This window comes from Anser cygnoides, chromosome 8, assembly GCF_040182565.1.
Source record: "Anser cygnoides isolate HZ-2024a breed goose chromosome 8, Taihu_goose_T2T_genome, whole genome shotgun sequence".
In the NCBI taxonomy this organism is placed as follows: domain Eukaryota; kingdom Metazoa; phylum Chordata; class Aves; order Anseriformes; family Anatidae; genus Anser; species Anser cygnoides.
Genome location: NC_089880.1, coordinates 11,533,536 through 11,548,885, shown reverse-complemented (window position 1 = coordinate 11,548,885; position 15,350 = coordinate 11,533,536). Strand labels below are relative to the sequence as shown.

Here is a 15,350-nt window from a genome sequence, read left to right as displayed (position 1 = left end):
GTGAAGAATTGGCCACTCTATTGATTCTGAAAGGCTTTTGCAAAATTTTAAATATGCAAATAATAATAACTATTCCTGGTAACAATGGGAGTAGCATGGGATTTCTTTATTTTTTTCTTAGATTTCTCTGTCCTCTGCAGATGCCACTTTAATGCAAATCCAACTTTGCAGATTGTGTTACCTATTGAAAAATAGTTTCAATTAGAAATTCAATTATACTGTCTTGGGGGGATGGAACTGACAGTTTCTTTGAATTTTGCACGTTATAGAAGGCTCCGAAGTGCCATAAATCTGCTAATTGATTTCTGTACCTGTAATGTTTGATTAGGTGTATTTTATTGTCTTCTTGGTTTTAATTAACCCCAGGCTTGTCAAAATGCTTCCACTGACAAAGAATATATGATGAACTGAGATAAACTCTATTAACAGAGGCTGACTTTTGTCAGTAATTGCTATCATGCATAAGAGTTATTAGAAATTATCGCACACAAAAAGAAACTGTACTTTTGGTAACAACTTTTATGGGCTGCTATAAATCTGTTGATGGCCCCCTACATGCAGGAGATAAGCGGCTGTGAATGACAAGGGGTCCGAAGGAAAATCAATCATTTGCTACATGTCTTATAAATATTAAGAGTGACAAAATGGGAAGAGTTATGAAGTTTAAGTGCTGAAAATTGAATGGATGCTAATGCACCTAAATTTGTTCTCATTAGAGATTGTGAGGGCTGTGGAGACAAGGGCACCGCTACCCCGGGAAGCTCTTGGTTTTAGTGAAGCAGAACGTGTTAACTCAATGGCAGAGCTCTGAAAGACTAATGTGATATTGAGCCTTGTGCTTCAAGGCCCTTGGTCGGCATCCAAATCTGGGCTGTTACTGCCTGGAGGCTGTCCACTGCTGCAGGGGGCAGGCACCCAACGGGCACGTTACGAGTGTTTGAGGACGGAGGCGAGCAGAGGGATTGCTGGACTGATGCTGCTGAGCTTTTATCCAAGACGCAATTGCAGAAACTAGCTGAGGCGTTTTGCTGAGCGCAGAGGAACTTTGTGATGCTGCAAGCTATTTGTAAGGTCTGCTTTTGGGGAAGTTTTATCTAGGAATGCTATGGCAAACCTGGCTAACAGTCAGGCAAACTAGGAAAGAAGGGCTTTCGTCCTCATATTTGCTAACATGTCTACCTGTAAGGACTTACTTATCTAAGATCTAAAGGTAGAAACATATGTGAATGTATGTGGAAGTCTCAGCATAAATATTTTCAGCTGAACTGCAACTTCTATTGCAAATTTCTGCCACTGTTTGGTCTTTGGACCCAAAGTTTGTCCCAAGCTCTGTAGGAACGTGATGTTGATTTGGGTATCGTCCTAACCTATCAGAGAGTAGTCAGTAAACCATACAGAGGTGTAAAATTATGGGACAAGCTTTCCCGAATGTCGTCATTACAGTTGATGTGACTACTGTCTAGGAACACTGCATAAATGTTTGGTTTGTATAGGCAAGACAATGTTTGTTAGTTGGCTTTTTTTGGTAAGTGAACACAGGGAGAGCAAATACAAAGCCAGAGAGCTGCAGAGACGTACGTGCCTAGGAACTTCTTTGTGCTCGCTGCCAACTTCTGTCGAAGCTTTGGACACTTGTCTGCAGCGATTTTATAGCTGCTTAATAGATCTAGATCTGTCTTGCTCAAAACAGTTAATTTTAGCTTGACTTTCCTCTGTAGCTGATAGGGTATTTTAAACTGATCTTCATTTTCTCTGCTGCTTTTTTTTTTTTTTTAAGAATAGTCACACTGACGTGACCGTTTTGTGTGACTGCATGAAGAAAGCAGGAGGATAGTGGAGCCTTCTGGAGGTCACGGGCAGTCCTAAAAGCTGTTTGACCTGGCATTGTTAGGATATATACTGTATGATTAATATCCTGGGGAGCATGAAAACAGCTCTGGAGCCTTAGTGTAGCCCCAAAAGAGACTTTTTGGAGCAGTCCTTTTTCTTTTTGGGTACTGGGCACTGCAGCATTTGAGTGGCAACTGTAGATCTACTGCAGTGCATGGGTTTGCTGGTGTGAAGAGGCACAGCTGGCACCACGGGCAAATCCATTGCTTCCCATTGACGGGAAAAGCCCTTAGCCTGCTGGCCCTCATGGAAGGGGCAAGAAGTCCCATCACGCTTGAACCCGTTTCCTGTGCTACATTTTCATGCAGGGGACAGAGGGATGTTTTCTGCAGCCCGCCAGCTTCCTAAGGACCAAGTGGCTTGAAATGAGTTGTTAGTGAGAACCACAGCGCTGGTTTCTGCAGCCTAGCTGGAGATTTCCCTGCAGGACCCCTTGTGTGGCATAAGTAGGACTTCTATGGGATTCTCCCTTCTCTGCTGTAAGAGGGGGAAGCTCTTTAGGAGCTGAGAGCTGTGATCTGGCTAGAAGTTTTGTGGATTATCGGAAGAGTCCCAGGCATCCCATAACGTGCGATGAGGAAACGTGAGTTAAGACCTGCAGAGGAGAGAGCTGTAGAGACAGCTGAGGACGCCCTGCACTGAGGAGGTGAGGCAGATCTCTCAGCCTTGGTGTGTTGGGAGCAGTCCTACAGGCTGCAGGCTGACTTGCTCTGTGTGGCATCTGAGCACTGCTTCCCTGTGCTGCAGCTCTCCTCCTGCACTTGTTAACTCCCCTCATCATCGGGGGCACTTGGTGAGTTTAGTACCTTCATCCTTCTTTCTGTTTGTCTTAGTTATATAGCTCTGTTTAAGAGTTTCCATGCAAGTCTCGTGTGTGTGTGTGAGTGCACATATATCTCTATTCCCTCTTGGGGCGTGTTGAAAACAATCCATTCAGAAACCAGGTGTCCTTGTCTCTCTAGGCATCTGGTTAAATATCAGCGAAGTAGGAGAAGGTAAATCGTAGGATGCTTTAACAACTGCTTGGGTTGTGAAGCCCTCAGCTCCATCTTATGGGATTTGAAGGTCACGGTGGTTGCCTACATGTGAAAGATGTGTCCTTATTCCCCATAGGTAAAACAGACCAAAATAATCTATTTTTAGGGGTCCCCAAATTGAACTGATGAGAAGCGACGTGTGTTTCAGCCTGCTGAGACCAGAGGTCGCTGTTTAACTGGAAATGGAGAACCTTTCACTCTTCCAGAGCCACTTTCTCTCTATTGTGTCCCTCTCTTCACCAGCTCTGGTAATACCTCCGGCTTCTCTTCCTTTACAAAAAGACTATTCTCTCAAACACACAGACAGTAGGCTCCTGCAAATGAGGGGCAGGAGAGATGCAGCTAGAGGAGAATGTAGGGCAGCGCAGTCGAGCTCCATTTCTCAGCAGTTTGGTCTCACTCCCTGCACCTACCAACGTGTTCTGCCTATACCCCTCCGTCTTAATCTGCAGCCTCTCAGTTTTGTTCGTTCCTGGTCCCCAACATAACCTTGTTCACAGCGGACATCTCTTCTTTTAGCCCTGGCGGCTGCCTGAGAAAGGAGAAACGTATGTAGTGTTGAGCAGCAGAGTAGCAGCTGCGATGGCGTGAGGATGAGAGGGGCATGTAGGGTCTTGTAGGTGACGTGGTCTCCCCGCTGTCTGGAGGAACGAGATGGGGCAGAATCAGATGTGCTTTTGGGTAACGGCCCTCCTGGAAGTAAGGTGCTACAGGACAGGAGCGCACACAGGTGCAATGCCTGGTGTTTAGGTGGCCCGCACAGTATTTTCCAGTAGTGAGGTGTGTGCAGCTGGATGCTTTTGGCCTTTCCTCATCACACAAAAGCCTTTCCTTCCTTTTACAAGGAGACTGACGGGGGTCAGAAACCTCCTTGCACGTGTGCTCTGCAGGTGAGTCCATCTTCACAGTACTCTGCTGGCACGGCTGCATGTCAGACCTGCCTTGTACGTGGACAGGTGGTAGTTGTGTGGGTTCTGGGTCAGACTTGGTCTGGGTAGCAGCACTGCAGGGAAAGCTGTTTTGAAGCTCGTTGAGCCCCAGTTTGGCTGGACCAGGGGTTAAACTACTGCTGCTACACACAGGTGCGCTCCTGCAGAGGGGTATCATCCTGATCTTCCCCTGGGCTGCCCGTGGCAGGAGGCATAGAGCTGCTCCACTGAGCCTAGCTGATCCTGACCTGGCTTCGAACATGTCTGCACCAAGCCCATTCCTGGAGAGAGAGAGCTGGCAGAAAATGCTCGGCTTCCTGGCTGGATCTCTGTGTTATCCCATAGGTCGTCATTTGTCTGCAGCAAGTAGCACAGGTGAATTAGCATCTTCTGTCAGCATTCCTCAGTTCTCGAAAATACCTTGGCTTTTAATTTCATCGCTTCTCTCTAGAGAAAAAGCAAATGAGAGCTTCCAGCAGAGATGATGGACGTTTATGCCTTTCTTCAAGAGAGCGGTGAAGCCATCCTGCTGCACAGGCTTGACCAGGTGGGACATTCGTGGCAGCAAGAGCCTGGGAAGCAAACAAAATGTGCTTCACATCACTCCATTGATTCAGTATTCACAGCATTCTGAGATTCAGCGGTATGTTCTCCATCGATTTATTATAGTCAATACTTATTATTAATAGATATGAAACAGATGAGACCTGAGCCTTCTGATGTTGTAAATCGATACGGAACTGCACTCCCCAAACCTGCAGTCATATTCTCGGCAGAGTTGAAAATCCGAAGTTAGAGTTTTAGCCTTATGCCTGGACTTGTAAAATTAATGTTTGTCTTGGCAGAAAGGGGTCTTTCATTAGTCCTGCTACTCCACTACAGGTGGGGAATAAACTATCCACTATTTGGCTACAAAAGTTAGTATGGTGCGGTTCTTTTGGCAAATGCCATGCTGCTAACCGACAGAGTCACACCAGTGCAGCTGCCATGTGGACTGGTACCTCTGTTTGGGTGCACTCACGTTGCGTCTCTTCTTCTTGGGAGCAGAGCTCTGCATTCAAAGCAGTGGGAGTGCTGGGAACACCGTGGTGGCTAAATAACTCGCGACATCCCACCACGTTACTACACAAAAGGTCTGAGTTAATGATCCAGTTGATTTACAAGTCAACTGCGTGTCAATAGAAATTAATATTCCCTGATGAGCCAAGCTGAGAGGTCTTGATTTTTTTTTTGTTTTTCTTTAATGGTTTTGTGTGCCGAATCTGTGGGTGAGTTTATATACTCGTGCATGGATCGGAAGGTATGTGGGGATAAATAGCATCTGGTCGATTTGGGGCTACCCTGGAAAATGCAGTGCAAGAAATCTTGTGTGAAACTGCCCGAGTACTGTGCTGTTCTGAAAATGTCTCCTGGTACTGGTACATGAGCACACGGAAAAAGGAGATTCCTCATCAAATGTGGCTTTGTTTAGGGGTGCAGACTGCAAGCAGGTGAGGCCAGGTTCTGCACTTTGTTTGGTTTATACACAGCTGTGCTGCACCATTGTAGAATCACAGTAAGAGAAGCTGTGGTTGTCAGGGGAAGAAGGAGAAGGTACCGTTTTTTAGTAAAACCAGACTGACTTGGAGCTAAGAACAGGCTTGCCAAGTGAAAGCTGGTGGCTGTGGCAAGTCCCCTCCCTGCACCAGGAGGCAGTATGGAGGGGACTTCTGTTTTAGTAGTCAAAAGTGGCCACTTAAGCTGTGTTTAACCCAAAGAACCAGTGTCAGTCACCTGCCAGATACACGGGTAGGTATTGGCTGGCTGAGGGCAACTCCTGCAGGAATGGCTTTGGACATCTCTGCTTTTAAAGTTTTTTCTTCCTTGGGCTGGGCTTACTAATTCCCTGCTCTGTGCCTGAGGCAAGCGGTTGCATGAACAGTTCCCCATCAGCCCTGGTCCCTGTGAGGACCTCCAGGGATGTGTCATCCCTCTTCCCTCCTTGCGGTGAGTGTGTTTTAGCAGAGGGAACAGGTAGATGAGCATGTCTGATCTCTTCATTCCCCTGCTCAGAAATAGCAGGGACTGGGTGCAGATGACTTGTCAAATAGACACAAGGCACGGAGCTCCTGGCCCTGCTTTCTGCTCCCCAAGGCCCTGTAAGGTCTGTAACATCCCCAGGCTGTCCCTCTCCTGTAGCTTCCCTCTTGCACAAGCCAGTATTTAGCAAAACTCCTCTAATAGCATTTATGTTCTTAGCCCAATTTCTTTCAAAACTGCCATATGCTGTGAGCTTTGGGAGGGATTAAGAGCATGAGAAGTCTGCACTTTTAAATCCCATGGAAAGGAGACGTGGCAGTTTGAGTGCCTGCAGGCAAGGAACAGAGGAATCTCATCACTGCTTCTGCTTTGGGGCAGAAAGACTTACACCCTAACCAAATTTAAGACTGCCTCCTTCAGCAAGGATTTTTCCTAATTGGGGGAAAGTGGGGGAAATCTTGCTTGCTGTTTTGTTGTCTCATTAGGTGATGCTCCGAGATGCTTCCAACACTTGAAAAAGAAATAAATGAGGCTTCGTAGATGATGATGAATTCCAAAGAACCAGATGCTGCAGAGATGGAGCTGAGCCTCCCGCCGAGTAACCAGTTCTTTCCACTTCAGCATGAGATCTGTTCTCGCCGTTAGGGAGACTTCTGCAGGGTGCTGAGCCAGCCAGGTACTTTCTTCCGAGTCTGTGTTGTGGCATGTGATGAGAGGCAAAATCATCTGGTTTGGGAGTTCAGCCCTTGATCCTATGGGTGGCTCTTCAAACTGAACGAGGTGTGACAGATTTCAGAGACAACCTCCTGGCACTGCCGTGGGAATTTGGTGATCCTGGAGTTAGGCTTGGAGGATCTACACAGGATAGACTCAGCCTACCTAGGATTTTTAAAGTGGTGCTGAAATCCACGGGTGCTCGTGGAGCAGGGCACCCTCTCCAGATGGCTCAGTGCCAGCGTGTGGTGGGCCTCAGTCCAGATCAGCACGTGAGGCTCTGGTGGCTGCCACCTGGCGTGAAGTCCTGGCTGGGTGAGGAACAGGAGCAGGGCCGTGTGGTCAGAACACCTCCACCTGGGTGAGAAGGAAGAGTCGGTCTGTGTAGCTGTGGGGAAACTCTTGCAGTGAAGCCAAAATACCAGAAGACAGGCATTTCTTAGGTATTTGTAGAGAGTCTGTGCAGAGCGCATAATAAAATTGGAAGTATTTTTTCCTGGGAAACACTCAGCCTTTGGTCCTGTGGTTTTTGTAGCTCTGTGCAGGGAGTGTTGCATCACAGCATGAAGGTAACGAGTGGGACAGGCCCTTTATCCTGCTTTGGAGGGCTATAGTATGAATTTGTTTTGCATTTAGAGAGGACCTGAGCGAGCTGTGGTTGAAGGACAAAGTGCAGTGATGGAAACAGTTCTGAGAAGCAGGATCCTGAGGTCAATTAGTGAATGAGCAAGGATAAGAAAATGGAGGTTGAAAAAGAGTCAAAGATATTTACAGCCTGCATGGCCTTCCCTCTCTTGGTGCTTTATTTTTAATGGCTTGCTGCTTTTACCTCTCTTTGTTTAATGAATATGTTGCTGAGTTATTGGAAGCGCAAACTGCATCCTAAAGCAGGACACTCAGGGTTTATTATATTCATATAACTCAAAAACAGCAAAATTGATTTTTTTTTTTTCCTCCCCTCTCTCCTTCTCCCTCTCATCCTTAAATCTCGCAGTGGGCTTAGCAGCAGTGACAGGTGTGAGACTGACAGCACTGGAGGTGGAGAAGCTGTGCGCAGGTAATAATGCCAGCCGTGGGCAGCGAGAGCAACCCTCTCCTCCTTGCCCTGCGCTTGCTTTGCCTCCGGCCACCTCTCCTTGGGGCAGATCCAGCCCTTGGCTTCCTGCTTGATGATGTGCTGGTCTCTGCTGCCGCTCCTGAGCTGCTGCGTTGGTCTTTCTCATCCAGTTACCAGCATGGCTTTGTGCCAGCGTGATCTCCTCTCGTGTGGCTGCACAGTGGAGGTAATAACTTCAGTCGTCACAGCACGGAGCGAGAGCTGACAGCTCTGCAGAGGTGGGCAGGAACCGGAGCCCCTAGGGAGGCTTCAGCCCCCGTGCTGCGGGAGGGGAGTAGCCCTGTGTTCACACCAACCTGCGGTGCTTTCACCATGCACTTCTGGGTCGCCTGTGAGAGCAAGGCAGTGCCCTGGAGTGTCATCTGGCTCCTGGGTTTTTGTCTGGTGGGGGGCCTGTCCTGGTGCTCCCCCTGGCATGAGGAGCTGTTTGAATACGTGTTTGGTGTGTCCTGCTCCTGTCCCTGGGCTGTTCGGGAGGGATCGACAGGCAATGCTTTGCGCTCCTTGCAGATGTGGATTCCTTGGCTCTCTAAGCTGGCTACTTTTATGTGATAAGTTTTCTGTTATTGCAGAACTTTCTGCAACATGCTGTGGGGTGTAAGAACTTTTTGACCTTTTTATGAAATCTTAGGCTTGATGAATTTTGAGCGGCCTCTGTGGTGGGGGAGAAAACAAAACAATGCATAAAACAATCTTTCTAGGTGGTCTCGTTATCTAAGCATCTCTGGGAGTCTCTGCTGCTTGTCAGTCCTTTCAGTGAAGTGTCAGAGGGTGTGTGTGGCTGCTTTTGCCCTCTTTAAAGCACCCCACATCCACCTCTACATGTCCTCTCCTGGGTGTACTCCCTCTGCAGTAGTGCAGAGGTGGACCAAGTGTAGGGGCTGTTCCCAGAGCCTCGCTGCCTGCTGGATCGGACGTGTCTGCCCCGCAGCTACCCCACCTGTCTGATGGCAGCGTGGCTCCAGAGGCATCCCTGCTTTGTCCTCCTGGGATGGAAGAGGAGCAGAGGAGAAAACCAGGGGGATAGGGAGACGTTTTCTCCCAGGGAGAAATAAAGGACCTCACCCTCAGTGTGAAGCAGCGAGACGTTTTCATCTCAGCCCTGGTTAATGAGGGCATTTTGATCTACAATTGTTGACTGCAGAAAGAGCCTCCCTGATAAAGGGGGAAGGGATGTCCTGGGGGAGAGGGTCGCTGAATATGCATGGCCCCGGGTCTCTTTGTTTAGCTGATATCTGACTATATTTATTCTTCTAGATTACACATTCTGACTGCGGAACAAAGGGCTGGCAGGAGCTGCTCTCTTGTGCTTAATAATTTGAGTGAATTTACATTTCAATGCAGCCCTGTGCCACTTCCCACCCCCCATGGAAAGAGCAGAATTTCCCTGTTGTGGGGAGGGGGAAAAGAAATTCCCACCCCAATGGCCAGGCTGGGAGATTTATTGATATTCCTCTCTGAATTTATTCCTGGCGAATCCCGTACGTGTCTGCGTGTGTGCCCACCCGCCCAATGCAGAGTTGTTTTCTTCCCTGCCACCTTACCCCGTGCCTTGCCCAGATAACTGTTTGCCCCACCTCCCTGCTGAGCAGCGTGATTCCTTGTCAAGTAATTAACCATCGGCAGGGCAGCAAGTACCTGGCTGGGCAGAAGTGTGAAAGCACATCTACACCTAATGGGAACCGGATGGGACATTTCCAGTTTGAGTGGCACACGGGAGGCTGCAAAGTGACAGTTAGCTATTGCCAAAACTCCTCCAGCATGCTCTCTGCACTCAACTTCGGGTGGAAAAAAAAGCCACTTGCTGAGTCAGAGGAGAGTTACAGAGGGGTTCAGAGCTGGCAGAGTTTCTCACCTGTCGATCAGGTTTGGATCACTACCTGAGCAAATGGCTTGAGCTCATCTCTTGTTTCTGAGATGAATTTTCCTTGTTCTACAACCCCAGCTTGTCTACAAGTGTGGCTCTGTGTCACGGCGTAGGCTCCTGGGCCACGTGTGCACAAGTGTCCTGTGTTAGCTACCATTCAACTTTTATATTAGGACGCTTGTAGTGCCTTTATTCCACACTTGGTGGTGTTTGTCCATCTGATGAACCTCCTGGGGACAGGACCTTATGAGCAGACAGCCCCAGCACTCTGCACGGCATTTGGGTCTTTCTCTACTGCTCTGCGTCAGCTAATTATAACAAACGTTTGATTTAAGCGACGGATCCTCCGTTTTGTGTGTGCACATGCAGACAGTGTGTACCTCCTGTTGCAGAGGGCATCTCTGCTTGTCTCGAGCCCCTTAGGAGACGGGTTGTGAGCCCCTGAATACAGAACGTCGGGTGGGATCTGTATGGTGAGGAGTGGATCAAGTCATATTGTTCTCCCATTTGCTCCTCTTCTCTCTAGTCTGACGTCCTCTCACGCGGTGCAGAATAAGATGGGCCCTTGCTGCTCTAGAGACTGAAGAGCGGGACGGGATGAAAGGAGCAGCCTCAAACACGTGAGTCCAGCAGCCTCCTCTTCCACGAGCTTGGTGCATTTGCACTGGCTCTTTGGGCAGTCAGGGGACAGGTGATTTTGTTCTGAATCCTTTTCTTGACATCTTATTTTCCTTCTTTCGAGTTTGTATGAGGACTGGTGTGCAGTATGGGGGAAATGTGAGCTCTTGGGCTGAGCTGCAGAATGCATCCATGTGGGAGGGAAGCCACTTCTGGCCAGCTCCAAAGCTGTGCACAGTGGCCTTCTGTGCTTCCAGTTCAGGCATTCATTCCAACCTGAACTGCAGAGAAGCTTGGGAACGGGATTTATTGCCAAGTTTTACCATTTCTGCGTACAATGGCACACATGGAGCTCTCTGCGGATGTGCTGCCTTACGCAGCTCAGAGCAACAGGGCTGATTTCTTGGCTCTGCATAAAACAGTGCCACGATCCTAAGTTAACCAGTTGTCCTGCTTATAACGTAAGAGCTCATGCATGCGTGATGCTGCTTTCCTTACCGCTACCTTTTCCAGCTTGCTCAGTGTTACAGAGTGCAGGATACAACGGCCAGGGAACGTGGGCAGCACCAGGACCCTGTGCTGAGTCCCACTCCAGCACAACGGGGAATTTCCTGCTCCGCGGAGCTTCAGTCTAAAGGGTGAAAGAGTGGGTGGTTGGCAGTAATTGTCTGAAACGCTTACTGGAACAGGTGACTGTTAATTTTAATGAGCAAATGTATACATTTATTTTTCGTTTGTGTTGTAGCGTGCATGTAAATGTAGGAACAGCTATACATATGTATGTTACATATCAGGCATATACAGTCTGCAATATACACGAACACAATGCAGCACTAAATCAGGGGTTTTCGCTTCTCTTAATTACCTAATTATATTGATTTTTACATTCTGTACATCTTGGTTTTATCTGAACTTTACAGAAGGTGTAAGCAATACACATCTTGTCACATCCCATTTTCACACTAGCGCTGTTGCTGTATGAACCATTGCTAGAAATAAAACACGACTAGAATAGTCAGCCATCTGTCTGGAAAGCACATGCAGTCCCAGATGGCAGTTTCTCTCCCGCTCGCTGGTAGCAAAGTCCTCTGTCTAAGGAACACGGCAGAAATGTGTAACAATTCAGCGGGGATGTGTACAACGTGCAGCCCTCCCCCATGCTGGGACCGAGGGCCTCCAGCAAGGGAAGAGGAGGGAAACCTGGAGCGCTGCGTCCATCCCTACGGGGGGCAGGTGCTCAGCTCCCGTGGAGCAAGAGGGATCAACATCAGAGCACGAACTCCACAGCAAGCCCCTCTGCCACCGATTGCTGTGTGAATGAGGTTCCTCAGCCTGTCTCTGTGCACTGCACCTTTCTGTGAAAGGAGCGCAAGACCCTGGCAGGTGATGTTAAAGCCCACGAGCTGTTCCCTCTGGTGTTGCAGGACTGTTCAGAGGAGAAACGAGGCTGTTTCTGCTGTAGAGCTGTGTGCTTGTTCTGGGGACAGGTTGGCCACCAAGAACTGACACTTGCCAACCTCAGAGGCACCCAAGCTATCTGCACAATCCGGCGAGGAGCCCTGTCGCTGCAGTGGTACGGCAATGGTGGGGTGTGCAGGGGGTGTAATGAGTGGTGCAGTCCTCTAATGTACTGCTTCCCTCCTCAGGGCCTTTGCAGGAGCACCAGATACCCACCTGAGCAGCTGCTGAAGCCTGCAGCCCCCAGAGCTGACGGTTCTGAGCTCTACCCATTGCATTCATGTGGTCAGAAGGAAAGACGAGAAACAGCAAGAAAAGGTCCTGCCGAGACTGTGCAAAGGTTCAGGCTGTTCTGGAAGCAGGAAGAAAACAACCGCTCCTCTCTTCCTCTTGCAAGTAATTTTGCCTTTTGGCCCAGCCTTTGCAGAATGAAATTTAGAAAGCCTTGCTGAGCTCGGGAGCTGGCGGGAGCCATCATCCAGCCAATTCATCATCACAGGAGCCTGGTATCTAACGAGCAGGTAATGAACGCGCTAAGTGTCCCCACCTTTAACTTGCTTGTGTGCTTCCCCACAGAGACAGGCCTGGGCTGCAGCTGCTGGTGAGGAGACGTCACTGTGCCTGCTTAGCAGATGATGTTAGGCCTGCGGGAACGATAGCTCTCTGGCTTTCCTCCCCTGGCCGCCCTGCAGCACACGGGGTGGGCAAGGTGTGGGCTGGGGGGAAGAAGGTTAGTGGGCAGTGGGGCCTGTCTGATTCATGCAAGTAACGTGGCAGGTTGGGCTAGGGGATGGATAGGGTTTTACTTTGTCATATAAAGCTTTGCATCTTTGGTAGAGGTGCTAAAATTGTTGTCTTTCCAGGTTTTGTGCTACACGTGTGAGGTGGTGATGGGCAAAAGATGACTAGAGGAGGACGCTTAGGAAGTACGGAGTATGTTGAGTGGAGAAGCATAGGGTGATGCTCCCCCTGAGAAGACACCTGTGGGGCCCAGCGTGGTGCCAGGAGGACCTTATGACAGCAGGGACCAGCCCACTGGAGCAGTCTCTCCAGTGGAACTGGGACCAGTCACAGCCAGAGGAGGACGTGGGAAGGGCAGGAACCGAGGACCATGCTGCATCCTTAGAGTGAGCATGACCTGCCCGGACATAAGCTCTGCGACAACCCCTTGTGACTGACAGCTGCCCGTGGTGTCAGTCTTCTTGCGTTGCTGGGGCTCTTCCCGAGGCACCTCACCAGTTTAAGGTGAGGTTGCTGCTTTCCCTGGGCTGCTTCGTGTCTGTCCGGGCTCAAGCAGAAGGTCGTTATCGCAGGGCCCCGCTCAGCAAAGCAGGGAAGCCCGTCCCTATTTGTCACCGAGCGTCAGGGCCTTGGAGGTGAATCAGATGCACTGTATTAATAGATCTAATCATCGCAAGCCTTGGTTGTGCCGTATGTAGCAATCTGTTTCCTGGCTGACAGCGTGCTCGCTGCTAGCAGGAGGGAGAGCCGGAGGAAGAAGTATCGCCCGTCCGCAGCTCCGCGGGGCAGGACCTTGAAGGTGGCTGAACCGAGTTTCTTCTCGCCTGTTGGGTGGGTGAAATCCCGGCCTCGTGGCCGTCCGTGGCAAAGCTGCCGACAGGAACAGGGCACAGCCAGGCAGGCTGCTGGGTTTTGGAAAGAAAACTCCCCCTGCTTTTGGGATGGAGGTTTCTCTTTTTCATGGGTATCCTCGAGAAAGAGGTCTGCTTCTCGTTTTAGCCTGCTTGGCAGCCCCTCGCTTTGCGTTTCTCTTTCTTGCTAGCGCTGGTAGCTGGTGCTGCTGCTGGCTGGTGTTTCAGATCAGCCTCGGATCAATAGGGAGCACTTGCTAGCATCATATTAATTGAGCCTTCTGCTTAGAGCCCTTGTGCTATTGATTGTAACAGTAACTTCAGCTGGAATTTGGGAAGCAGTTACTTGAAGTCTAAAAAATGAGAAGAAAGCACAACACTGGGTGATTGGATTGACTTCATTTCCAGCAGATTACACTGTAATAATTGCGTGTGTCCAGTCTGCTTTCATTACTTGTCCCTCTAATAAAAGCACCAGGAATGCTTTCAGATTTCGATGTGCAGGATTATAGGGCTTGCTTGGAGCAAGCACCAGAGTACACTGGGCAGGAGCAATATGAGAGACTTTATCTTAATAACTGGCAAGAAGATACCCACTCACCCTGCTGTCTGCCCCATTCACATCCTTTTCTTCACTTTCCTTCCTCTTTAAAGAAAAAAAAAAGAAACAAAAATGCCAATTACTGACTGAGAACATGAATTTTTCATTGACCTCCTGTAATTCCCCACAAAGCTGAGGAGCCTGGAAGGTAATGAAATGAGATTTCTTCAAAGAACAAATGAACGAGAGGAGATGACTGTCTGAGCTGAAAGCCCGGTGAGATGCAGGCGTTTTCTAGGGCCTGCCTTTGGGGTGAGGGAAGGACAGAGATGCTCTGGGGTGAGGAGAGAGAAGCAGGGGGCAGCTGGAGGGTGGCTGGAGGCTCGTTGCACATCTTTGCGTTTGCTCCCAGGGTGAAGGTAACACCCTCCCTCAACAACCGATGAGACTGTGAGATGGTGTGGGGCACCCTGAGGGTTTGGGGCAGCCTTAGTGTGAGTGTGCAGGGCTGTTGTTGTTTTTTTCTGACATACAGCCTTCTGCTGTCACTCTTGGTGTGGGGTGAAGCATCCCGAGTGCACCCAACCCGAGGGTGCTTTGGCTGTCAGACCTCCTGGCTTGGTTTGCAGCGCTCTGCGGGAGGGCCCTGCTTTCTCCTGGCTCTGAGTCGGCTGGGGTCTTGCCACCTTCCTGCACACCATGGTGGGGCTTTCTAGGATTTATATTTTCCATATGCTTTTTTTTGAAAGCGCCCCACAAAATCTGCTCTCAAACTCATTTGTCATTTTTTGTAAAAGGCCCCCCCATTTTTTAAACGATGCTGTCAAACGGCACTTCTTAAAATTCATGGTGGATCTCCTCCGCCTGACTCTATTACCCAATTTAAATACACAACAGCAAGAGGGGTTGAATGCTACTATGTTAACATGGTGCCAGAGACCTCCATGAGGTTGTTTGTTAAAAGCAAATTGTACCTGTTAAGGGGCTGGGAAGGGGAGCACAGCTGCTGTTAACTGCTTTACCAAATTGACTCTGACTCATTCGTTTCAAATGAAAATTGAAATGCTTTTGACTTCTTCTTTTTCTTCTTTTTTTTTTTATCCTTCCAGTGGCAAATTTGCTTTACTTAACGCTAAGTGGGGATCATTTCTTGTGATTACTGAAAAATGCATCATAACTTTTGATTACGCTGCTATTAAGGATGCAGAATGGCAATTGCTGCTGCTCGCAGAGAGGGAGAGAGAGGAAACACTGCTGGAAAAGCCGGTGTAACCCTTTGCTATGCTGAGTGCTGTGGAGAAGATGTCACCGCTGTAGGTCTGGGGCCACCGGCTGGTGGGGCAGAACCTTGGGGTTAAATTCAGGCTGCACGCAAGTGAACACGGGCGCTGCTGGTCCCAGAGGGCTGATGTGAGAGCTGGGGCCTCGCTGAACTGCCCTGGGTTCCCTGCAGTCAGCCTTTTGCAGGGGCTAACAGACCTCTCTTTAAATGGGAACACCTTGGGAGCATGGGTGGAGAGGGGTGCAGGAGAGGGACTTCGGAGTGCTCAAAGACAGCGTCCAGGGCT

The 15,350-nt window shown here is 49.3% G+C and overlaps 1 protein-coding gene across 3 annotated transcripts in view; it reads left to right on the top strand.

The window, feature by feature from the left end:
* Positions 1–15,350, top strand: part of LOC106047788 (uncharacterized) — a 136,513-nt gene that overhangs the window by 12,197 nt on the left and 108,966 nt on the right. The window contains exons 3-10 of one of the 3 annotated variants that reach the window (XM_067001327.1): positions 4,308–4,499; positions 6,361–6,551; positions 7,584–7,872; positions 10,100–10,193; positions 11,616–11,764; positions 11,838–12,170; positions 12,513–13,221; positions 14,892–15,095. In XM_067001327.1, coding sequence (XP_066857428.1) covers positions 14,991–15,095 — 105 coding nt within the window. In that variant the 5' untranslated portion in view covers positions 4,308–4,499; positions 6,361–6,551; positions 7,584–7,872; ... (3 more) ...; positions 12,513–13,221; positions 14,892–14,990. The other 2 variants (XM_067001326.1, XR_010833126.1) reach the window with 2 other exon arrangements.